The 25,875-nt window shown below is 46.5% G+C and overlaps 1 protein-coding gene across 1 annotated transcript in view; it reads left to right on the forward strand.

Annotated features, from left to right (window-relative positions):
- The window catches only part of LOC115086784 (calpain-8-like), a 171,193-nt gene that overhangs the window by 97,497 nt on the left and 47,821 nt on the right, over positions 1–25,875 (forward strand). Inside the window, exons 10-11 of the mRNA XM_029593105.1 lie at positions 3,191–3,366; positions 16,314–16,325. Coding sequence (XP_029448965.1) covers positions 3,191–3,366; positions 16,314–16,325 — 188 coding nt within the window. The remainder of the gene's footprint in view (positions 1–3,190; positions 3,367–16,313; positions 16,326–25,875) is intronic.

Raw genomic sequence — 25,875 nt, forward strand, 5'->3', positions numbered from 1 at the left:
TATCCATGTATATTCAGCAACATAGCTGCACTGCTGAAGATCCCACACGAGTCAGCAGGATAGGTTTACCTGATAACTTGCTCAGTCGGATAGTGGCTGAATATCAACTTCTCAATGTTTAAGCATTCTTGGAAGCTCAGTCTGCTCCCACTATTCTGAATAAATCTGCTACTGCTGCTGCTGAATCTCTTTGGCGCCCTCATGCAAAAGGCACCCTGCTACAGCCAGAGCAGAAGGACAGAGGGGACTCAGCAAAAGAGATCTTTTTAAAAACAGGGGATGTGAGCATACGAGGTGCATGCATTCTATTCCAAAAACATATGTTAAACCCATAAGGAAGGAAATATATTGCAATAAAACAAAAATGGAGCTCACAAACAAGACCCACCTCCTCACTAACCTCAACCTTGCCCTCGACACTACAAAAACAGAACTCCGCTTCATCTCACCAGACCACCACAACTGTCCTCAACCTGATTCACCTGTAACTAAGGTCCAATTGGTCAGAAACCTAGGAGTCACTCTAGACAACCATCTGAACCTAAAAAAATTCATTAACTCCACCACAAAAGACTGTTTCCACAAACTCCACATACTAAAAAAATTAAGACCCCTTCTCCACCCCTATGACTTTCGCACGGTCCTCCAAGCCTTACTTTTCAACAAAATCGACTACTGCAACTCCCTCCTCCTAGGCCTTCCCGCTACCTCAATCAAACCGCTCCAAATGCTCCAAAACGCGGCGGCTAGAATCCTCACCAATACCCGCAGAAGAGATCACATTACCCCCATACTCATGGACCTCCACTGGCTCACAATACGCTCTAGAAACCTTCACAAGAGTCTTACCATTGTCCACAAAACCCTACCTAACCACAAAATCCAATGGCTGGACAACTCCCTACACTATCACTCATCGAACAGACCTACGAGAACTGCTTATAAAGAAACTCTCTACATTCCTCCCCCAAATCTCACCCATCACATTGCCACGAAAGAACGGGCCCTGTCCATCGCTGGATCAACCATATGGAATTCAATGCCCCCATACTTGCGCCAAGAACACTGCACCAAAACCTTTAAAAAAGAATCTTAAAAAACATAGCTCTTCTCTCAAGCCTTTACTTAACCTCGCCGCTCCTGTGTCACAGTTCTCCCCCACCGATCCTCCAAGTTGCTTTCCCCAGCCCCCTCAAACTTAAGCTGCCTCACTTCAAGTAAGAGCCTCATTATCTTCCCTCCCCCTTACCCACTTACAGGCCGATACAGTACAGTGCGCTCCAACGGAGCGCACTGTTAGCCTGCTCTTGGACGCGCGTTTTCCCTTACCCCTTATTCAGTAAGGGGAGGAAAACACGCGTCCAACCCCCGGCACCTAATAGCACCCTCAACATGTAAATGCATGTTGATGGCCCTATTAGGAGTGGGGTAGATTTTAAAAGAAGCGCGATCAGCCTACTTTTGCTTGCGCATCAGACTCAAGCAAAAGTACGCTGGATTTTAGTAGATACGCGCGGAGCCGCGCGTATCCACTAAAATCCTGGATCGGCGCGCGCAAGGCTATCGATTTTGTATAGCCTGCGCGCGCCGAGCCGCGCTGCCTCCCCCTGTTCCCTCCAAGGCCGCTCCGAAATCGGAGCGGCCTCGGAGGGAACTTTCCTTTGCCCTCCCCTCACCTTACCCTCCCTTCCCCTACCTAACCCACCCACCCGGCCCTGTCTACACCCCCCCCTTACCTTTGTCGGGGGATTTACGCCTCCCGGAGGGAGACGTAAATCCCCGCGCGCCAGCGGGCCTGCTGCGCGCCGGGCCGCGACCTGGGGGCGGGTACGGAGGGCGCGGCCACGCCCCCGGAACGCCGCAACGACCGGGCCCGCCCCCCGACACGCCCCCGACACGCCCCCCTCCGAGAACCCCGGGACTTACGCGAGTCCCGGGGCTCTGCGCGCGCCGGGAGGCCTATGTAAAATAGGCTTCCCGGCGCGCAGGGCCCTGCTCGCCTAAATCCGCCCGGTTTTGGGCGGATTTAGGCGAGCAGGGCTCTGAAAATCTACCCCTATGCGCGCAGGATACAGAAAGTAAAATGTGCAGCCAAGCCGCACATTTTACTTTCAGAAATTAGCGCGGACCCAAAGGTAGGTGCTAATTTCTTCCGGCACTGGGAAAGTGCACAGAAAAGCAGTAAAAACTGCTTTTCTGTGCACCCTCCGACTTAATATCATGGCGATATTAAGTCGGAGGTCCTGAAGGTTGTAAAAAATACAAAAAAAAAAAAAAGAAAGAAAAATTTAAATTGGGCCGGCGGCTGTCGGGCCGAAAACCGGATGCTCAGTTTTGCCGGCGTCCGGTTTCCGAGCCCGTGGCTGTCAGAGGGCTCGAGAACTAATGCCAGCAAAATTGAGTGTCGGCTGTCAAACCCGCTGACAGCCGCCGCTCCAGGTCAAAAAGGAGGTGCTAGGGACGCGCTAGTGTCCCTAGCACCTCCTTTTCCCCGTTTCTACCGCACAACCTAATTTGAATACTACATCACGCGCACTGGCGAGGGGCCATTCATCCTCTCTCCCGCGGACTTTACTGAATCGGCCTGTTAATTTGCTACCCCAGTAGCCTCTATCCCTACTTGCTAAACTCGCTACCCCTGTAACCTTTATCCTCCTTCCAATTCCTCCTTAACACTCTAACCTTGCAACTACCTCATTCATGTAATTGCCCTATGAAATTTTATATTGTACATACTGTAAATAATGGTTAGATAACCTTAAACAGTTGTTAAACTTTCTATTTGTTACCATACTTTCTTGGTTTAGCTCCCTTACGTTACATGTAATTTCTATTTCTCCAAAGTTAATGGTTACCCCTGTTCAATGTAAACCGATGTGTTATTCCCATGAACGTCAGTATAGAAAAGTTTTAAATAAATAAATAAATAAATAAAAAGGAAACAGCAGAGCTCAGAAACAGAAGTGTGGATATTTTGAGGGGGTTGCCATCTAGCTGGTACTTTACTTTGAATGAGGCAGCGATAGCCCTACATATGCTTGTGGCGAGATTAAAGGATGGTGAAGGGGATCCATCCAGCCCTCCACCTGGTCTGGAGGAGACGGGGGTAGGCGGAGGGAAGGAAAGAGGTCGGAACAGGCAATGTGAGGAGTGATGTAGCTCTGACACTAACACTAACACTTTCTTTTAGCGACATTCTGGACCAACCCCCAGTTTAAAATTGTGCTAAATGAGCCGGATCATGATCACGAGGGAAGCGAACAGGAGCCCTGCTGCACCGTTGTAGTGGGCCTGATGCAAAAGAACCGCAGGAGGCGGAGGAGGACCGGAGACGACCTGCTCAGCATTGGCTACACACTGTACAGGGTGAGCGTGTGATGCACTATATCACACTATATAGAGGGAGTTCCGTGCACTATAAAAAAAACTGTACTTGTTAAGGGTGCTACACACTATAACACATTTCCCTGTATGTACCCGGATCAGTCCAGACAGTGGGTTGAGCCTGCCGTCCAGCAGATGGAGACAGAGAAAAACTGAAAGGGTATCCTATATCAGGACAGAGCCTACCCTGCATCCCTTCAGTATTTCTCTGACTCCAGCAGATGCAGGCAGCTGAACCTGCGGCTCCCTTCCTTTTCTCAATTTGTTTCTCCCTGTGAGATTTTTCCTTCTTTTTCTCCTTGTCTTTTCCAGATCAAGCAAGTATCACTTTAATTCTATATTAAAAAAAAAAAAAAAAAAAAAAAAGGAATTCAAGACTTCTGTTTTCAGGGAGATAGTTCTGTCTCCTTGCTCTTATGGGATCCTAATGGGGGCTTGCATCAGACTAGGAATCCCTTCCCGGTGACCTGCTTGTCTGCTGGGGTGATACTAGTGGTCCAGTCACTCCCCCTCTTTGCCTGAGCTGCCCTCGAGTAATTAGCAGGGAAGCTCAATTCCTCTGCAATCGCTAAAGTTTAGAAGATATACAAAATCTTGCCTCTTTTACGAACATCCAGTATCTCTTAATGTAGATCTCAAGTCATCTTCTGCATAGATGACAGGTGGATCTTGAATTGGAAGACAATTCGCTGAGTATGTGTTATAGATCTGCTCCCCCAGAGGGGAGGAGTTTAGCAATCTGTTATGAATCTGGCTGCTGGATACTCCCGTTGAAGGAGGAGTTAACAAACTGTTAGCGATCACCCTGCCAGGGGAAGCGGAGTTAGCACTCTGTTACGGATCTTGCTAAGGAGTAGCAATCTGTTAGTGCTCTGCTCTTCAGAGGGAAAGAGTAGCAAATGTTATGCTTTGTTCCTGTAGAAAGATGAACCAGCAACTTGTATGATTCCCACTGGAAGATAGCTATCTGATATGGATCAGCTTCCGCAGAGAGAGAGAAGTAATGGTCTGATGTGGGTTGGCTCCCACAGAGTGGCAGATGATAATACCGCTCTATTAGTGTAGGAAGTAACTCTTAGTAGAAGTAGTGAATCCCTGGGTGGATGGCAGATGACAGCTCCTTCAAGTGGAGATCCTGAGAGGGACCACCGGCTAGGCTGGAGTATTGAGACAAACACAGATAGTTCTTTATTAGACTGGAAGTAGAACCACCAGAGTTGGCAGTAGTGAGTTGATATGCCAGGCAGGGCTGAAGTCCCTCTGATACTGGAACAACGATCTTTGAATTGCTGAGCTGTAAGGAGAGACTATAGATAGTGAGTAGACAGGGTATGCTGGGCATAACCAGTGGTAGATGATACACTCACAATTGTAGATCTCTGTAGTGTCTTCTTTATGCAACAGAGAGTCTTCAGTATACAGGAACAGGAGCCGCAGGCGAGTACTGGTTTCTATAGGCAGTCTGAAATAGAACTCACAATAACTGTGTATGGGATAGCTTCTGTAATAGAAGAGAGGCTAAAAGAGATTTAGGAACATAGGCCCTCGTGGAGCGAGTACCGGTTCCTATTTGTTAATCTGTAATAGTAATCCATAAAATATAGGTATGCAATATCTTCTGAGGAAGAAGAGAGTATGAGAAAGAAATTAGGAACATAGGCCCTCTTGGAGCAAGTACCGATTCCTGTATGCAATCTGCAATGGTAACTCACGATCTCCGTACCTGCGATAACGTCTTAGACTGAAGGGAGCCTTAGAGATTAGGAACAATGGCCCTCGTGGAGCGAGTACCGGTTCCTGTCTGTAATAGGATTCACTGTGTTCATGTCTGCGATCGCCTCCAGGCAATAGGAGTCTTCTGAGTCTTCGGGAACATAGGCCCTCGAGGAGCGAGTATTGGATCCCGTCCAACAATCTGAAATCAAGAATAGAGAGAGCAGAGCCCCCGAGGAGCGGGTACTCCTGGTAAGTTTGAAAAGGCCGAGCAGTGGAGAAGAATTCCCCTTGCTGACTCGGAATGTAGTTTCAAGTAGCATGGACTGCCGAAGCAAGTCCCGTTGGAATTCCTTGCTAACTCGCTTGTAGTTAGCAAACAAAGACCTTTTAAATTGAAAACGGATGACGTCATTTCGGGGGGGTGCCCCCGAGGTTCGCACCCTTGCTGGTACAAAGTCTGGAGCGCGCGCATGCGCCCTTACATCATCAGGAACATGGCGGATCCGCAGCGTCAAGCCAGCCCGGGGATACCAGGACCAAGAGGCGGGGAGAAGCCGCGGCTGCATCTGTCCGTCTGAGCTGAAGGGAGTCGCCACAAAGGTAGGGAGGGTGGAGCAAGGGCGAAAATAGGCACGAACGCATCAGTACCCCCCTTGAAAGGGCGGTCTCCTCTTCAGGTACCAGTTTAAGTACCAGAGATGCACGAGGTGGAACTGATGAGCATCTCTTATCCAATAGGTCTGAGGCTCCCAAAGATGGTTTTGGGGTCAAAGCCTTTTCAGGCAAACAAAGTTTCAGTCTCTGTTCAAACATCCAAGGCCTCAAATTCTTGAATTTAAGTTCGTATAAACACGATGACAGGTAGATGATGATGAGATTTGAAGAATCTCGCAGAATGAATAATGAAGTCAGCAGCAATGAGATGGGCTGCCGTGGACATCACTGAGGTTTCAGTGGAAGTGGTGATGTAGATACTGGTCCATAATCCACTTCTAAGTTGCTCTTCCGCAGGATGCTGGAAGAGAGATGACAGCAATACCAGCAAAGCAATAGGCCAATGGATGGGGATATCTTCATATTCGGAATCAGCAGTGCGGTAAACCTCCAGCACGACCTCCAAGCAACCAAACGTTAAGTCGATAGACAGAGATATCTTCTTCTTCGGAATCAAACAGTGCCATAGGCTTGCGGGCACGACTTCCGAATAAACCAATGTGAACGCTGGTAGCTAGAGATGTCTTCTTCTTTAGAACTGATGATGGCACCAGTAGAAAGTCAGGCTGGTAATGAGAGATATCCTTTTCCTCTTTGGAATCAACAGTGCTGAAGTACTTCAGCATGACTTCCGAGTGGATAGAACGTGGTGAATATCTCAGTTTGGTAATCCAGGAAGACATTAAACATGTAGAGCATCACCTAGCTATGGCGCACATAGCAACCGCTATGTAAGACAGCAGGTAATAGAGAACTGCTGGTGATGTTGATAAGATCCTCAAAAGAAGTGGTGGTGAAAAGAATCATCCAAGGCCCACTTCAGATTGTGATACAATAGTGGATCTTCATATTTACCAAATGGACTCCTCAGGTATTCCACAAAACATCTGAGATTGGAGTTGTCCTTCAGGGCAGAGGTTTGAACCATCACTGGTTCAGGGTTCACTGAGACTGGATGAGAGAGTGGAGGAGATATTGCTGTATAGCCCAAGAACAGTCCTCCCGCGGGACTCAGGCTTGTCCATTTCCCGGACGAATAAGGCAAGCAGAAACATCATGGCGCAGTACATGCACAGGCCGTTCTTCCTCCTATATCTTCTCCCTTTAAAAGTCAAGTGTCCGTGACCAGGTTCCTTTGGTTCCTTCTTCTCTATAGCAGGAGGTGCTGTACCCCATTGTAGTGCAGGAGCACTGGTTTGCTTCAACACAGGTAACACCTTAGGCCGGGATTCCTTTACCTTGTCTCGGAGCCGCCAGTCACTCCGAGTGGCTAAGGATATTAATTCTTCCAGCGATCAGGCCCGACTGATGTACCGGCGTTGGCGCGAACCTCAGGGGTGTCCCCCTGAGATGATGTCATCAGCTCCAGATTCCAAGGTGAACAAATGTTCCACGCCTAAGAACACAAGTTCTTAGCTCCTGAAAGGAACTGTATATATGGACCCTTCCATCTTACCCCGGAGTCAACCCAATGTCGCTATCTGGATTCTCAGAAAGTTAAAGGCCAGTCCCTTGACCAGAACCTTTCTTTAGAAAAGCCAAAATATGCAACACCATATCCTGAAAAGACTGAAACTGCACTCTGTCAACAGCAGACCAGGATTCGAAGATCCTCCAAATTCGCACATACATCAAGGATGTAGAAGGTCGCCTAGCCTGCAAAAAGGTGAAAATAACTGCTTCAGAATATCCCCTCCATCTCAAACGTCGCCTCTCAGAAGCAAAGCTGTGAGATAAGTGAGCCGCCTAATCCAAAAATATTGAGCCCTGGTGGAAAAGAGTCAACCTATATCCAAACCTCAGGGGCCCGTCTATGGCCATGTTGATCAGATCTGGGAAGCATGGTCAATGAGGCCACTCTGTAGCTACCAGAATCACATTGTCCGGATGTTTCTCTATCTGCTGTAATCCCTTGTCCACCAGAGGCCATGGGAGGGAAGACAAAGAAGAATCCCTTGCCTCAGCAGCACCAGAGCTCTGATTCCTTTATACTGTGTTCGGTTCAGCAGCTGTAAAACTGCGACGCTTTGGTGTTCTCTTTGGTCAGGATACCCCCATCTTCCGTGAATGAGCACATCGCTGCCTCCGACAGCTTACAATCCCCAGGGCCTAACTTTCTCCGACTGATAAAATCCACCTGAATGTTGTTCAATCCAGCAACCTGAGACGCTGCCAACCGCTCCAACTGCTGCTCTGCCCAGAGAATCAACTCCCAGGCCTCTTGAGCCACTGCCTGATTCTTGGTTCCGCCTTGACGGTTGATGCAGTCCACCGTCGTCACATTGTCTGACAGGATTCATATTGGATGGCTGCATAACCTTGGCAGACAGGCAAGCAACGCGAAATGCACTGTTCTTGTCTCTAACCAATTGATAAGCTATGAGGCCTCCTGTTTCAACCACTGGCCCTGTGCCGACTGATCTTGCCATACCACCCTCCATTTGGAGAGGCTTGCATCGGTGGTGACTATTATCCAATTCGGAATCTCCATTTACACACCACACTCGAGATTGGTGCGAGTAAGCCACCATGAAAGACTGTCCCTGGCTTCCCCCCCTAATGGAAGAGGAAGATGAAACTCTTCCAGTAACGGATTCCAGCAGGAGAGAAGAGCCCCCTGCAGAGGTTGCATATGTGTGAACGCCCAATGCATTAATTCCAATGTCGATGCCATAGAACCCAGGACCTATAAATAGTCCCAGACCCTGGGCACCGAAAGCTCTAGCAGAAGCCTAATCTGAATTTGCAATTTCAGTAAATTCGCTCCATGAGAAACTCTCTCCGCCAGTGTGTCAAACTGAGTTCCCAGATACTCCAGCGTTTGTAAGAGGACTAAATGGCTCATTGACTAGGTTCACCACCCATCCATACCTTTTGTACTGATTGTCAACAGAGGTCATCTGATTTTGCATGAATGAGCCAGTCATCCAGATTCAGATACACCTTTTGCAATGCAGCCGCCCCCACCACCATCATTTTGGTGAAGGTACGTGGAATCATTGCCAAAGGGAAGGGCTGTAAACTGAAAATGTTCCCTTAGAACCATGAACCTCAGGAATTTCTGGTGCTCTGGCCTGATGGCTATGTGCAGATACGCCTCTATCAAGGCGAGAGTTGCCAAGAAGCCTCCCTTGCGTACCGCTGCTATGAAGGATCTCAGAGATCTACCTTCTTTAAATCCAATATCTCTTGAATTGGATACAGGGGTAAAAGATACACGATTCTTAACTTAAAATTGACCTCCGGGCACACTAATCATGTTCAAGGTCTGAGCCAACAGACGTGGGCCATGCCGAGCGTGTTCAGGGTCTGAGCCAACAAACTCAGCAAGACATCTCTGTGAAAAAAGAAAAAATCTGTGCAGAGTTTGAAGCAGCTGTCAATCATATGCAATTTCTCCCTCTTCTAGTAGTGAGAAAGCCAATTCCCCATTGGAATCCTTCGATGTCTCATGATCCACATCCCCTTGAACATTACCAGGGACAGCCTTCCTGTGGCATTTACCTGCCGTAATTGATAAATGGGAGGCCTGAGCATGCGATCCCTACGTAGGTTGCTTTGCCTTTGCTGGGCACCCCTGCAGAAAGGTCTGCAGGCTCTGGAAACATTCCAGAAGAAGGAGAATGGATCTATACCAGAGCCCATAGGCCAAAACTTGCTCTCTCCAACCTCTCTCTCTTGGGGAAGCTTCTGCCCTCAGGAACAAGGGAGGAGAACTGACCGTTGTCTTGCTTCCCACTCCACTCCAGAGACACCATAGGCCGAAGAGATGTCCCAACATGGGCAAAGCTGTAGTGGTCAAATCACTTTGAGAAAGAGTGAGGAATGCATTGCTATCAGACGGCAAGCCTCACAGATAGCAAGGTGCTTGGACCTGTTTGTCTCCGGCACCTAGCTCTTCTGAACTTCAGCTCTAGGTGGCCTCCTGTGTGCACACAAATGCCACCTGGGTGTGCGCTCAACCCTCCAGGATGTGCACAAATACGCGCTCAAGACTAGGTCACAGTTGTACACACACAAGTATATGCGCAAATATGTGCTCTTAAAGGCCATGGTCATACGCGTACAAGTACCTGCACAAATACTCTCTCAAGTTTAGGTCGCAGTCTAATGCGCACAAGTACCCATGCTAAAACCATTTAACATGTGTTAAAATAAAAAAACACAGGACAAACAAAAAAAAAAAAGATACAAAAATGAAATAACAAACAAAAACTTCTCAGTTGCACAGCACTAAGAAATATTCAGATGGGGAATAAAATCATAAATGGCCTAGCACCTACCTATAAACTTAATGCAGATAAAATGCATCACTTCTTCATGGATTCTGACCTAATTCAGTCAGAATTTGGCTATTAACATTATATATGTACTTATTACCTCTCCCTACCAATAAAACAATTTTAGTTTTTTGCCTCCTTACTTGCTAACCAGCTCTGTAATTAATGACCTTTGACATACTCCTTTCTACAAAATTTCTTACAGCTTAATTGAAAAGAAAATTCCTTCACTCAGCCTTGCTTTTTTCTTTCTGTAACTAACTGATTCCAGTAGCTATCATTTATTTACTAAATAACCTCCCAGCTTCTCAGAATCTATTATCTTACAACCAAGGACAAGTTAGATAAGCTGGAAAAAGCACAAAACAAAGGCGCATCGCCCTTCTTCTGAGCGAGCTGAAGTCGTCACAGACGATGAAGACTACAAAAATTGTAATTTTGCATCGATTCAAATCAAATCGCAATTCCATGACAACTATTAGCCCAGGGATGGCGAACTCAAGTCCTCAGGTGCTGCAAACAGACCAGGTTTTCAAGATATCTATGATGAATATGCATGATAAAGATTTGCATCTCTGCCTCCATTGTTTGCAAATGGTTTGCAAATCTAACCTCTCTGGTTTTGTCGGGACTCCCCCATTCTGGATCAGCTGGGTCCTATCACTCAAAAAAAAAAAAAAGTAATCCAATCAATAACCTTCCCCCTAGGCCTGCTTGCTGACATCTATCTGTCAGCAGAACGTGATCCGCCATATCAAATGTACTAGAGAGAGCCAACTGAATCAGCAGTGCTGATTTCTCTCCATCTAAAAATCGCAAAACGTCATCAGTAAGAGAAAAGTAAAAGAGCCTCTGTATTATGACATGGTCTAAATCTTGCCTGGATGCATGCCAGACTACCAGAATTCTCCACAAAATTTGAGATGCGACTTGCTACCACCTTCTCAATAATCTTTGAGAGAAACGGTAAGTTGGCAATTGGTGTAATAATTCTCACGGCGAGCAGAACGTGATCCGCCATATCAAATGTACTGGAGAGAGCCAACTGAATCAGCAGTGCTGATTTCTCTCCATCTAAAAATCGCAAAACGTCATCAGTAAGAGAAAAGTAAAAGAGCCTCTGTATTATGACATGGTCTAAATCTTGCCTGGATGCATGCCAGACTACCAGAATTCTCCACAAAATTTGAGATGTGACTTGCTACCACCTTCTCAATAATCTTTGAGAGAAACGGTAGGTTGGCAATTGGTGTAATAATTCTCACGGCGAGCAGGATTCAGCTGCAATTTTTTTTTTTTAATAGCGATCTAATCACGGACTTCTTCAAACTTTCGGAGAACACCACTCCCCTCTAATGACATTAATAATCTGACACAACCAATCCTCTGGATAATGATTTTATTAATTCTGGAGGGCATGGATCTTATAGGCTACCAGAGGGCTTCATCTTCCCTAATACTCGCTTCAAAGCTACTCCATTTATCCAGTTAAATTACCTCAGCCGAGTCTCTCCACCTGCTAACTTCAATGTCTACAATCTCCTAACTGCTTCTCCAATAAGGAAGATTTTTGTCTTAAAATGTGAACAAACTCCACACAAACAGGCATTATTAACCAGCATCATCATCGCCATTCGGCCCAACAATTTACTATCTTAAAAAGCTCTTTGTTGGCACTGGCTGTTGAATTTATTGACTGAAACAGCCGCCCCTGTTCTCATCACAATTAGCTTCCTGTAACTTAGCTAGTCTTCGCTAATTTACCCAAAACATCTGACACACAACCAGATTTCTTCCAGCATCGCTCAGGCCTACTAACTTCCCTTCTCTTCAAATGAAGATCTTCCATATTATTACCAGCAAAGGCACAAATAAAAGAGTACAGCAATTTCAGCGTTCTGCAAGACGTTTTTCTCTCTCCCCTTCTCATGTAACGAGGGGAGGGAGGTCAAAGGGGATGTGGAAAGAACCATACAAAATACGCAGCATCTTGAATCTTGGAAAAACAGAATTTGCTGCGGAAATCAGGTTCATGTATTTAGCTAAATCACAACTCGTACAACGTTATTCCCACACACTTAAGAGGTCAATTATAAAAGTGAGCAACATGGATTTCAAAAAGCCGAGAAGTTCGCGCATATATACCCGTGCGCACGTCAAAGATAAGACAGCGGAAGAGGGATGGGGAATAGGCAGAGCATGAGTATTCTGGGGCGGGTCCAACAGTCATGCGCGTAACTCTGTATCTGAAAACTGGGGATCGTGGCGCTGTGTCAGCTTGTTATCCGCGTAATTTTACTGCTGCTCCAGATGAGGAGCAAGTCTGTAGAACTAGAGTTTTAGGGCTTACAGGACAGGATGAGGGGGCTGGGTCAACTGGGGAGGCCTGCAGGATGAAGAATGGGTCTTGAAGACCTCGATATAAATTGGACAAACCGGTGGATTCATTAGAAAAAAACTGTTCCTTGCGTAAGCATGTTTTAAAATCTGCCTACATACGCGCGTAAAAGCCGGAAAAGTCCTAGGAAAGATGCGCTAAGTACGTTTTCTCGAGCAATCTCTTAAGATTAGGTGCACACCTGTGCGCAGGCGGTGTATGTTAAAGCATACGCACACAAGGGCCTGCGTGATTTAAAATTGCAGGGTATCTCCGCTCCCAGGCTGATACGCATGTATATGGTTGCATGGGTGCTCGTTTTAAAATGTGCCTGTTAGACAGTAACTTTAAAATGCGCGTGTGCATAAGTGTGTATGTGCACGGGAGCGCATATAAATCATCCGTGCGAGTAAGCACGATCGTGTGCTCCTATTTTTAAGCGGTTACGTGAGAAAACATTAATCACTTATCTTCCTTAAGAATCTGTTGGCTTTAATGCTCACAGCTAAGCAGATTTTAGAACATGCGTGCGTGAAGGAAAAGGCCATTTTGACCACTTAGTCCACCAGTTGGTCCAATCTATCTCCAGGTCATCCAGATCCCTCTGGTTCATCAGCTTGCAATCCCTGCTGTTTACCCAGAGCCCTCCCCCCAGGCATTTTAGGCCTAAAATGAGTTTTCTTCAGACATACACCTCATCAAAAGCAGAAGTAAATAAGCGCAGGTAACAGCCTGACGGGTGCTGCAGGTGTGGGATTTAAAATCCGGATTTACGCATGTAAATGTTGTCCCCACCTGGAATGCCCCGACATGCTCTAACTCCACCCTTTGTTTTCCACACGTTGGCCTGCTCATGTGTGCACATAGGGGTACATTTTAAGAAACAGCGCGCGCGCGCGTACTTTTGTTCTCGCACCAGGCGCGAACAAAAGTACGCTGGATTTTTATAAGATACGCACGTAGCCGCGCGTATCTTATAAAATCCGGGGTCGGCGCGCGCAAGGGGGTGCACATTTTTGCAACTTGCGCGCGCCGAGCCCTGCGCGCGCTGCTCGTTCCCTCCGAGGCCGCTCCGAAATCGGAGCGGCCTCGGAGGGAACTTTCCTTCTGCTTCCCCCCACCTTCCCCTCCCTTCCCCTACCTAACCCCCCCGGCCCTATCTAACGCCCCCCACCTCTGTCGCAGAAGTTATGCCTCCTCGAAGCAGGCATAACTTTGCGCGCGCCAGGCCGGCTGCCGCGCGCAGTGTTCGGATCCGGGGACTGGTCCGGAGGCTGCGGCCACGCCCCGGGAACGCCCCTGGGCCAAAACCAATGTCCGCGGCACCGCCCCCGGATGACGTGCCGACCGCGACACGCCCCCCCCGATGACGCGCCGTCCGCGTCACGCCTCCCGACACGCCCACCCCAAGAAAGGCCCGGGACTTACACGCGTCCCGGGGCTTTGCGCGCGCCGGAAGCCTATGCAATATAGGCTCGGCGCGCGCAAGGGGGTTTTAAAAGGGTTATGCGCATAAGGTACGCGCGTAATCCTTTTAAAATCCGGCCCATTAATCATTGCTTGCATTCAGTCCCGATATTCACATATATGGGCCTTTTAACGCGAGCAATTCTTTTAAAAATCACCCCTAATTGTTAAAACGTTTACGGAGTTATTTTCCCTTCAGTAAAAAAGGCTCCGTTTTGTTTCTGTTTGCTTGAAAGCTCGGAATTCTCCCACACTCACTGACATGCGAACAGGCCACAGGCCAACACTCCTTATCTCAAAATAAAGGAAGCGGATGATGGCGTTATTAAACTAATCTTGCTGCCAATTTATTCAAAATGCCAAGACACGTTTTTAATAGTATTCATTTCAAATGCCACAAGTCGACTTACTTATGTCAGAGCACGTTTCACTGTTCTTGTCACAGAGGCGTTGCTGTCTAGGAATTGGTGCACTTTGATTTAACACAGAAAAAAGAAAACATGCAACACACCCCAGTAACCCAGAATGCCAATCTCCAGGCTCCACGCAACCGCAAGAATCACCTGATAGAAAAATTCTCACTGCTCTCTCTCGAAACCAGTGAATTAGGAATGAACATACTTGAGCAATGCGTTCACAATGCATTCTTTCTTCTGTCTCACGGGAGACTAACTGAAGTGAAACAGGTTCCTTGTCTCGTCCAGTAAAAGTCCATCTCTGCAATACTCAGGATACTCAATAAGCAAATCTGTTTTGCAGTCACGTTGCTTAGGGTGAACGCCACATGTTTCATGGGGTGAGTCCCACGTGTGTACCAGACACAGTGCAGAATGGGAAGAGAGTGAAAGGAGAGTCTAAGGTGGCAGTGGGCTTATGCACTCAAGTCTGCATAGCAGCCAGACTGGAAATCGCGAGGCTCTGGAAGCATAACTCTGGAGCGACTCTGGCTGCGGTGCAACATAGAACAGATCAGGTATGCACCCTGAATAAACTTACGGCAGAAAAGCATAAACAGTTAAAATCTTTCTATTGTATCTGGACTCCTGCAGTGGAGAGCGTCTTGGACAACTTTATCTCAAGCACAGAGGGATTTTTATGTACAAGGGATATCGTATATAGGATATGCTTGTATTCATTTACTAGATGAGAGGTCTGGGGCTCATGTTGTAGGGGATCGGGTGCTGGCTCCTACTCACTTTCGTTACGTCACCTTCTTTCTGTCACATACATACTCTAGCAGATATGTTTGAACCATTGCTCTGATAAGTAACCACTGTGCGTGCTAGTGGTGATCGCACGAGTTTTGTATTTTGTATTATGTAATAAGTATTATATGTTGTTCTGTGGTCAGCCACAAGGGAAGATATATGGGGAGGGAGGGAGGGGGGTTTAAAGGGAAGAAAAAACTGTGATGCAATTATTTTTGGTATATACACTTTATTCCTGTTGTTGTATTGTGCAACTTTCAGCATCAATAAAACTGTTAAAACAAAAAAAAAAGAATGGGAATAGAGTGAAATGGCCCCAGCAGCATGCAGTGTTTTACTCCTATTACTCATCTTTTATTCTTTCTTGTAAGAGCTCTTTGCTTCACTTCTGCTTCTCGTCGGGGAGCTCCTAGGCAGAGTCCCCGGTATTATCCTGGCTTCTTCCCAGTTTAATTTGTGGTTGCCTGGAGCTGGCGGGTTTGACCTGCCTGCAGCTCCCTGTAAATTCTGGAGCCTCTCCAGCCTTGTCCCACTTTCACCCCAGAGAAAGGGTCCTGCCTCTCTGAAGCTTCCTGGATGGGGTTGCTAGGCTTGCTGGGGGTCTGTGCAGAAGGTTTCCATCTTATAAAATGCCTTCTGGCTTTCTATAACACAGTAAAGTAGTAAATGAAGGCAGATAAAGACCAACTTTGCCCATAAGAATTGCGCAGTTATAATTATTCTGATTAATGTTAGATAGCGACATTTTCTGGCTATCCCTATGGTCTTAGGTTTATTAAACATTTCAAAAAGGTTTCAAGGCATATGTTAGCATCCGTACTTAAACATACAGAAAAATAAAAGGATTAAATCTTGTCTTAACAGATAGTACATCCCAGAGAATTTCTCTAGCTGAAAATTCTGTAGGGAAGTGGATGGCTATCAAACAAATTCAGAAAAAAAAACACCCCACCTAGGATTAAACATCAGTTAAGGGCCGAGGCCTAATTTGCAAAGATTTTGGTTTTCTCCTGAACCCATCCACCTATTAGAACTGTCTGATTTTTTTTTTTTTTTTTAAACTCAGAAAGTGAATCGCTCTCAAGTCAGACTGCGGCATTTCTTTGTAGGCGACTGCGTACGATCGCCATGCAGACCTTAACCATTCTGTTCTCTTTCCCCTTACAGATCCCTAAAGAGGTACGTCCCTTTCAGTGGAAATCTCCACCAGCCCGATGAGGCTCCTTGAAGACTTTTGGTGGTAGGGATGGCATCAACTGCTTTTTTTTTGGTGGCTTATATGACACTGTACGCCGATCACATCCTTTTTGTGCGTGCGAGCAGAGAACTTTCTATGGTAGGGAACGCTGTAAGAGGCCCGCTGGTGCATTACAGGTTGGGACCTTCGTGTCAGCTTTTATTTTATTTTCCCCCAGGAATGTTATCAGTATTTCTTATAACAAGCAAAAACGGAAGGAAAGCCCGTGGGAGAAAATGGCTGCTCCTGTTTCCACCGAGCTCCCGCTTTTGTTCGTTATAATAAACACGAAGAACATAAGAGCGTAAGAACATGCCATGCTGGGTCAGACCAAGGGTCCAGCAAGCCCAGCATCCTGTTTCCAACAGTGGCCAATCCAGGCCACAAGAACCTGGCAAGTACCCAAAAACTAAGTCTATTATAGTTTTGAAAAACGGGACAAGGGTTATCTACTTGGTGTGACCCTTAGTCTTGTCCCAGCTCCAAATGTGAACTTCCCTACTGCATTGTTATATCACTTCAATATCTCCCTCACTGCTAAATCCCCGGGGCAAAATAAAATAAAACATGCAAATGAAGGTCCCCAATTACAGGCAGAGAAATGCCGGGTTTTTTTGTTGGGGGGGGGGGGGAGGGGGCAACCAAGCCGTTCCCCCAGTTCCCATTGCCAGTTTCTTGCTTTACCTTTACAGTTAATGCCAATGTTTCCTGCATACGTTCTCAGCCAATAACATGCTCGATGCTAGAAAACCAGGCGTGGTGGTAAAGGAGAAAACGGGAAAAAGAAATCCCCCCAGGCATAACTACTAGAGGTGTCAGCACTAAGAACTATCCTGTGCCGTGTAAGGAGAGCGAGAGAAGATCATCAAGGACCAAGAGATGTAAATCAGAGGCCAGGAAAACGTGGCCCGCAGATACAGAAACAGGTCTCACTGTTTGGGCACCGTGCGCCCGATTAAAAAGTATTCCGAGCTCTCCTCGATGTGTTGCCTGTATATAATATTGCACGGTACGAGCTGCAGGAAGAAGCCGTTTGGCACGATTCAGGCACAAAAGATGATCACAAGCAGTAAATCTGAGAGGCTGAGGTCAGACCCAGCCTACCCTGGCTTAAGAGCGAGGCTCGTTCTTGTCATTTTATGTGCAAGACAGACTATATGAATCCTGTAAATATATACTCTGTATTCACAGCCCCGCCTTCACACTCACACCCCTCTAACAAGGTGGGAGAGCAGGATATTTCCCAAAATACCAGATCACACAAACAAGAATTCAAATTCTGATGCCATCTAAATAACAGAAGCACAAACTTCCCCCACCAGCAGGCACATTGTGAAATAATACAAAATACTCCAAAAAAAGAGAAAAACACTGACATATATGGCAAACCTACCATACCAAAGCAGTTCTAATTTACAGGACGTCAATAGCAATAACGCTACCTATGGGCCTCATTTTCCAAGCCGCTCGCACGCGATAAGGGACCTTTTGCACACGAAAAGTCCCTTATCGCGTGCGATACCAGGATGGGGGCAGAGTCGGGGCGGAGTCGGCCCCAGAAGAGGAGTCGTCGGGGCATCACCGGGGCCGACACCGCGGACAGCGAAAAGGTAGGTGCCTTTTCACCGCTTATTTCGCTCCCAATAGCTACACCTCCTATGGTAGCTCTATTGGGTGCGAAACTGGCAGCGATCGCACCACGACGGTGCGATCGCTGCCGGCTAGTGCAGGCCCGCCCCCCGTTTCAGCACCCCTCCCCTCATCTTCTAAAGTATCGCAGGCCTGCGATACTTTAGAAAATGAGGCCCTATGAAAAGGCATAATTGCAGATATTAAAATGGGCCCTACAACACCAATGCACCTCCTATTGGGTAAACACAATGCACAAGACTGCTAAATGCTAGCAAAGTAACTCCCCTCTCTCATGCTCACAGAACACAGAAAGATCTTCACCAAATACAGAATAAATGACCACAAATTAAAAATGTGCAGACCAGAACTGAAATGGAACCCCAAGAAGCCAGACTCTGCATGCAGTGCAACACTGGAAAACTAAAAACAAAAATACATTGCCACCTATGCTTATGCTAAATCGCCATCATCATTCTTATGAGGAGTGGAAGGTGTTATGTTGTAGCTGCTGAGTTCTTGACATTGTTCTTATGGAGAATTGGGGGGGTGTTACGTTTGGTGGTCCGTGCGGCAAAGCCACAGACCGCCGCGCTCACCTGCGCTCCCGATGCTGGGCCTGGTCTCTCTCTCTCCGCGACATGACCATCTGCCGTGCCTCTGCAACCCGACACGGCCACAGCAAGACGCCGGGCGCAACCTGCCTGCTTCACCGCTGCCTTCCCGAGCGCTCCTAAGGCCCCCGCACGCCCAATTTCCTCATATTTAAAGGGCCAGTGTCGGGAACGGCCTGAGGGTGCCTCCTGATTATATCACTGCTTGGACCATATGTAAAACCTCCACATGCCCCTTCAGTGCCTTGGCAATAGGTCGTCTCACTTCGAGAAGTGCTTTGCCACCGCCGTCCTATTCCTGATTCTTGTTCCTGGTCCCAGTTCTTGCATTTCGTTCCTGTTCCTGTTTGGCAATCTGGTTCATCTTGAGTTCTTGTCTTCGTACTCAGTCTCCCCTTGTCTGTCTTCAGTATCTTCTGTTCCTCTGGTCCTCTGTCCTCCTCTTCTTTCTCCGTCCCCTTGGATTGGACTTCGTGCTTTGACCTCGGACCGGCTCTGACTCTGATTTCAGACTGGACCTCGACGCTCCTTGACTACTGCCTACCACTGCCTTCTCTCCGTCTCGTGATTAAACTCCGGCTGCCTCCGACCACAGCCTGAACTTCACCATGCCTGACCCCTGCCTGCCCTGATTTCTGCTCGCTCTGACCTCGCTTCTTTCTCCGTGCTGGCCTGCAACGTTTTCATCGCGACGGATCATCATCTTCACCGAGGCATGCACCTAAGGTCCCGGCACCTGAGGGCTCAACCTAAGGGGAACGTGGGCTGCTATTGGCGAAGTTCCAGTCGGGCCTCCGCTCCAGCCGGCTCTGCCTGCCGACGCTGGGCACCTGTGAGGCTCCTTTCTGCAGGTTGCACCAACTCTGCCATGGTCCAAGCGTCCACATCCACAACAGGGGGAACGGTGTTTTTGTTATATAACACTCATCCCTGCCACCTACAAGAACAACAGGGGCTTGGTGTCCCCAACATCTCCCATCTACCCCTGCACCCTTGTGGTAGTTTGCTTCCCCCAGCCCAGCATCGGTATTTTTATCCAGCGCTATCACTTTACCCAGTACCAGTATCCTGACTCCCTCTCTTTCCCTGTACAAGGCAGCCAGGCTCCAGCCCTGATCTCCTCCCACAGCCAGCCTCCAGCGCCAGGCTTCCCCCCTTTCTCAGCCAGCCCTAGACCGCTCCTCTTCTCCAGCCAGCGCTAGACTGTCCCCCCTTCCCAGTCAGCCTCAGATCCCCCTTCCCTAGCAGCCTGCAGCCTCAGATCCCCCACTTCACCCGCTGTCCCCCAGCCTCAGATCCCTCCCTTCCCCTGCCAGCAGTCAGCTTCAGATCCCCCGTTCCCCAGCAAGCCTCCAGGCTCAGACCACTCCACCAAGACTCCAAGTTCAAAACGCATCCCCCCAGCCCCATAAGCAAAGCTCAAAACCCCCACCCCTAAGCAAGTCTCCAGGCTCAGATCCCCCTAAGCCAGTCCCAGCCTTACCTGCCTACAGCCTGGCTTCCTTTATGCCTGGGAAGCTGCCGGCGGCGGTATTGCATGGTTCACTTTATGTCTTGTGAGACATGCAGATTAGCGCGAGAGTACAGGCACCTTCTCCATGTGTGGTAACTCTGGCAGTTTCATTTATATTCAATTTTATTTACAAAACAGAAGAAATAAACAACTTCCAAAGGCTGCTTACCTCAGCAGTGCTTCCTTGCAGTTCCAAAAGCATCAAACATAGGTCACCTGGCGGTACCCTGGCTTCCTGCCTGTTCCCCGGGGCCTCTCTAACCCTTCTGGGCCCTTACTCCTTATAGGATGGTGAGGGGAGCCTCCCTTTACCCAGAATACCTTGCTTAAGGAGGACTGGGCTAGATAGCTGTGGCTAGTCCCTTAAGGTGGGTTGAAGGAGTTTCCTGTTCACTCCCTCACACTGTGGGAGAAGAACTTATGGGACAGAGGGCTAAAATTTAGTGGGCCAGGGCCTAGGTGGACCCACTCCATTCCAACGCCTATTTGCTTTTGGAATTAGTGCACAAACTGCCAAGAAGGCCATAAGAACATAAGAACATGCCACACTGGGTCAGACTGAGGGTCCACCAAGCCCAGCATCCTGTTTCCAACAGAGGCCAAACCAGGCCATAAGAACCTGGCAAGTACCCAAATATTAAATAGATCCCATGCTTCTAACGCAAGTAATAACAGTGGCTATTTCTTAAGTCAACTTGTTTAATATCAATTTATGAACTTCTCCTCCAAGAGCTTATCCAAACCGTTTTTAAACCCAGCTTCACTAACTGCCCCATCCACATCCTCCGACAATGAATTCCAGAGCTTAATTGTGCATTGAGTGAAAAAGAATTTTCTCTGATTTGTTTTTTTTTTTTTTTGTAAAACAATTTTATTGGATTTTTCAAAAATAAACATACAACAACACGGAGACGGGCGGTTACTTATCCCTCTCCGCTAGAAACATTACCAACAACAGTTTACTCAAGCCCTCCCACCAGCCTCCTACCCCACCCAATCCTCCCTCCCCCCCTTCTCCATGCTAGGAGAACGTTCACCAGACAGAACAGACAGTTACAGGAAGTCCTTGTACACAAGATCATCAGGGCTGTCGACTAGGAGGAATCCTGCGCACCTCAATCGTTCAGGACCAGACTCCGGGCACGATGCGGAAGCCGTTGAAGGTAAGAATTCCAAACACTGAGGAAGAAGCGTCGTCTTCGCGGGGAACCCCGTGCCGCCATGCTTTCCATGGTCATCATGGCGTGGTAACAGTTCCGCCATGCTCCAAAGGATGGGGCATCGGATGATCGCCAGTTCTGCAATATAATCTTCTTCCCTATTCTCTGATTTGTTTTAAATGTGCTATTTGCTAATTTCATGGAGTGACCCCTAGTCCTTCTATTATCTGAAAGAGTAAATAACCAATTCACATCTACCCGTTCTAGTCCTCTCATGATTTTAAAGACCTCTATTATATTCCCCCTTAGCCGTGTCTTCTCTAAGCTGAATAGCCCTAACCTCTTTGGCCTTTCCTCATAAGGGAGCTGTTCCATCCCCTTTATCATTTTGGTTGCCCTTCTCTGTACCTTCTCTAGTGCAACTATATCTTTTCTGAGATGTGGCAACCAGAACTGTATTTGAGATGCGGTCTCCCCATGGAGCAATACAGAGGCATTATTTCCTGTAAATAGTCCGTTGCAGTTTTTATTTATTGCTTTAATTCCTCCACCTCCTGCTCTTTGTATACTCCTCCTTGTTCGCCCTCCCTGTTCATTGTAATTTCTACCTTTAAAGTTACATTGTAAACCGGTATGATGTATGCATACTAATACCGGTATATAAAAGTTTTTAAATAAATAAATAAATAAAATAAATTATGACATCTACCGTTTTATTCGCCATTCCCTTCCTAATAATTCCTAACATTCTGTTTGCTTTTTTGACTGCCACAGCACACTGAGCCGACGATTTCAATGCATTATCCACAATGATGCACAAATCTTTTTCCTGGGTGGTAACTCTAATAAGGAACCTAACATCATGTAACTACAGAATGGGTTATTTTTCCCTATATGTATCACCTTGCACTTATCCACATTAAATTTCATCTGCCATTTGGACGCCCAATCTTCAAGTCTTGCAAGGTCCTCCTGCAATTTATCACAATCCGCTTGTGATTTAACTACTCTGAATAATTTTGTATCATCTGCAAATTTGATTACCTCACTCGTCGTATTCCTTTCCAGATCATTTATAAATATATTGAAAAGCAGCAGTCCAAGTGCACATTTCTGAGGCAGTCAACTGTTTACCTTTTTCCATTGAGAAAATTGACCATTTAATCCTGCTCTCTTTTTCCTGTCTTTATTTATTTTATTTATTTATTTAAAATTTTTATATACCGGCATTCATGTTGCAAACACATCATGCCGGTTTACATATAACAGGGGTGTACAGTGAACAATTCAATAACCTATTTGTGTAGAAGGAAGCAGTTACAAATAACAAGGTAAAAGAACTGGGAGGAGAGAAGAAAAGGGAGAGAATAACATTAGGTATAGGTATTTACATTAGTAATAACATTTTTACATGTGGAAGTGGTAGAATCTGGCTGAATAGAATTAATCGGTGTCCGGGAAAGCTTTTTTAAACAGCCAGGTCTTAAGTCTCTTCCTGAAGGTTGGGAGGCTGGGCTCCTGTCTAAGGTCCGGTGGGATGGAGTTCCATAGAAGGGGGCCGGCTGTTGAAAAGGCCCGATCTCTCAAGGTAATGTGTTTGGTAGATCTGGCTGGGGGCACTTGAAGAGATCCTCTGAGTGTGTCTCTTGTTGGTCTGGAGGAGTTATAAATTTGGAATGGGAATTGTAAGTCGAGTGGGGTGTGTTGATGGATGGTTTTGTATATTATGGAAAGAGATTTGTAGAGGATTCTAAAGTGAACAGGCAACCAGTGGAGATCTTTTAGGATTGGAGATATATGGTCCCTCCTCCTGGAGTTTGTCAGTAATCTTGCCGCAGCGTTTTGTAACATCTGGAGGGGTCTAGTATAGGAGGAAGGTAGGCCCAGTAGGATAGAGTTACAGTAATCGATCTTAGAAAAAATGATAGCTTGTAGAATGGTTCTGAAGTCCTGAGTGTGGAAGAGTGGTCTAATTCTTTTCAGAACTTGGAGTTTGTGGAAACAGTCCTTGGTGGTTCTGTTGATGTAAGCTTTAAGGTTCATCCGGTTATCAATTAATACTCCTAGATCTGTCACCTGTGTAGTAGTTGGGATAGTTGGAGGATTAGAGATGGCATTGTTATCTGGGGAGATGAGAAGCAGTTCTGTTTTAGAGGAGTTTAAAACTAGGTTTAGGTTAGCCAGGAGATGTTTAATTTCGAAGAGACAGTTTTCCCAGTGAACCAATGTTTTTGTGTAAGATTCTTTAATGGGTATCACGATCTGGATGTCGTCGGCGTAGAGAAAATGTTTGAGGTTAAGGTTGGAGAGGAGTTGGCAGATAGGTAAAAGATAAATGTTAAAGAGTGTAGGTGACAGTGAGGAGCCCTGAGGGACTCCTATGGATGCGTCCATTCGTGAAGATTCTTTGTTCTGTATCTTAACCTTGAAGCCTCTGTTGGAGTGAAAAGATTTAAACCATGAGAGAGCGGTGCCTGAGATACCTATAGAAGCCAGAATGGAAGTGAGAATGGAATGATTGACCGTATCAAAGGCGGCTGATAGGTCCAGTAGAATTAAGAGGAAGGATTGGCCTTTGTCAAGGCCCATTAATATGAAGTCAGACATGGAGATGAGGAGGGATTCTGTGTTCAGTGATTTGCGAAATCCGTATTGTGATTGGAATAGGATTTTGTTTTCTTCTATGTATTCGGAGAGTTGAGTATTGACAACTTTTTCTAGAATCTTGGCTATGAATGGGAGATTGGCGATAGGACGGAAGTTGTTGGGGTCTTTAGGATCCAAGTTGGGTTTCTTGAGTAGAGGTTTGATGGAGGCCAATTTGAGGTCGTCGGGATATAGTCCTTGGGAGAGTGAGCAGTTTATGATGTCCGACAATGTTTTAGCGATGGAGTCAGGGATGGCCAGGAGCAGTTTGGTGGGGATAGTATCCAAAGGGTGGGAGGAAGGTTTCATTCTTCTTATAAGAGTTTGTATCTCTAAGATAGAGATGGGTTCAAGTGTTTCCAGACCATTGTTGTTGGGGGATGATTGTTGAAGAGACTGGTAAAGAGCAGGGTCGGTGGGATTAGAAGGCAGATGAGTTAGAAGGCTGTTGACTTTGTTGTGAAAATGAAGAGCAAGTTCTTCAGCTTTGGGTTGTGCTAGGTCGTTGGGAATCTCCTGTGGGATGATTTGGGTGAGATTGGAGACATAGGCAAAGAGGGCTTTTGCGTCGAAGATTAAGTGGTGAATCTTGGATGCATAGTAGTCCCTTTTGGATTTAGAGGTAGTTGACTTGTATTGATGGAGGGTGGCTTTGTAGATGGATCGTGTATTGGTGCTTGGGGATTTGCGCCAGTCGCTCTCTTTCTGTCTTAGATTTTGTTTTAGCTTTCTTAGTTCTTCCGTGAACCATGGTTGTCTTTTGGAGGCGTTTGGGAGTGATTTTTTGGTTGCTAGCGGACATAGCTTGTCGGCTATGGAATCTGTGATGGCTTTCCAAGAGCGGAGAGCTGTGTTCGGGTTTGAGAGATCAATGGATGGAAGTTGAGAGGCTAGGTGTGAGCTGAGGTCTTCTGTAGAGCAGGATCTTCTGTATGGGAAGGATGGTGAGGGCCCTTTGGAGGTGGAGGGTTTATTCAATGAGAATGCGGTTGAGATAAGTGAGTGATCAGACCAAGGGACCTTCTTGCTTTTGAGGCGTGAAGAATGTTTGATGCCTGGGTTAATAAAGATAAGATCCAGCGTGTGGCCTGCTTTGTGTGTGGGTTTGGTAACTAATTGATTGAAACCCAGGGCTGAGAGGGCTGAACCCAGGGCTGAGAGGTCTTTAAACCAGTTTGCAATCCATGAAAGGACATCACCTCCTATCCCATGGCATTTTAGTTTTCTTAGAAGCCTTTCACGAGGAACTTTGTCAAATGCCTTCTGAAAATCCAAGACTTCCCTTGGGTAAACCCATGCTGGCTGTGTCCCACTAAACCATTCTTTCTATATGTTCTATGATTTTGTTTTTTAAGAATAGTTTCCACTATTTTTCTGGGCACTAAAGTCAGGTGCACTGGTCTGTAGTTTCCCGGATCACCCCGGAGCCCCTTTTAAATATCGGGGTTACATTGGCCGCCCTCTAGTTTTCAGGTACAATGGATGATTTTTATTATATGTTACAAATTTTTGCTAATAGATCTGAAATTACATTTTTTAGTTCTTTCAGAACCCTGGGATGTATGCCATCCAGTCCAGGTGATTTGCTACTCTTGAGTTTGTCAATCTGGCCTACTACATCTTCTAGTTCATCTGAATCATCACCCTTGAAAACCATCTCTGAAACAAGTATCTCCTCAACATCTTCCTTAGTAAACATTGAAGCAGAAAATTCATTTAGTCTTTTTGTGATGCCCTTATCTTCCCTAAGATCCCCTTTAACTCCTCAATTATCTAAAAATCTTACCGATTCCCTTGCAGGTTTCCTCTTTTGGATATATTTTAAAATGTTTTTATTATGCGTTTTTGCTTCTGGCCAACTTCATTTCAAATTCTCACTGAGCCTGTCTTATCAATGTTTTACACTTAACTTGACAATGCTTATGCTTTT

The sequence above is a fragment of the Rhinatrema bivittatum genome, chromosome 3 (assembly GCF_901001135.1).
Source record: "Rhinatrema bivittatum chromosome 3, aRhiBiv1.1, whole genome shotgun sequence".
In the NCBI taxonomy this organism is placed as follows: domain Eukaryota; kingdom Metazoa; phylum Chordata; class Amphibia; order Gymnophiona; family Rhinatrematidae; genus Rhinatrema; species Rhinatrema bivittatum.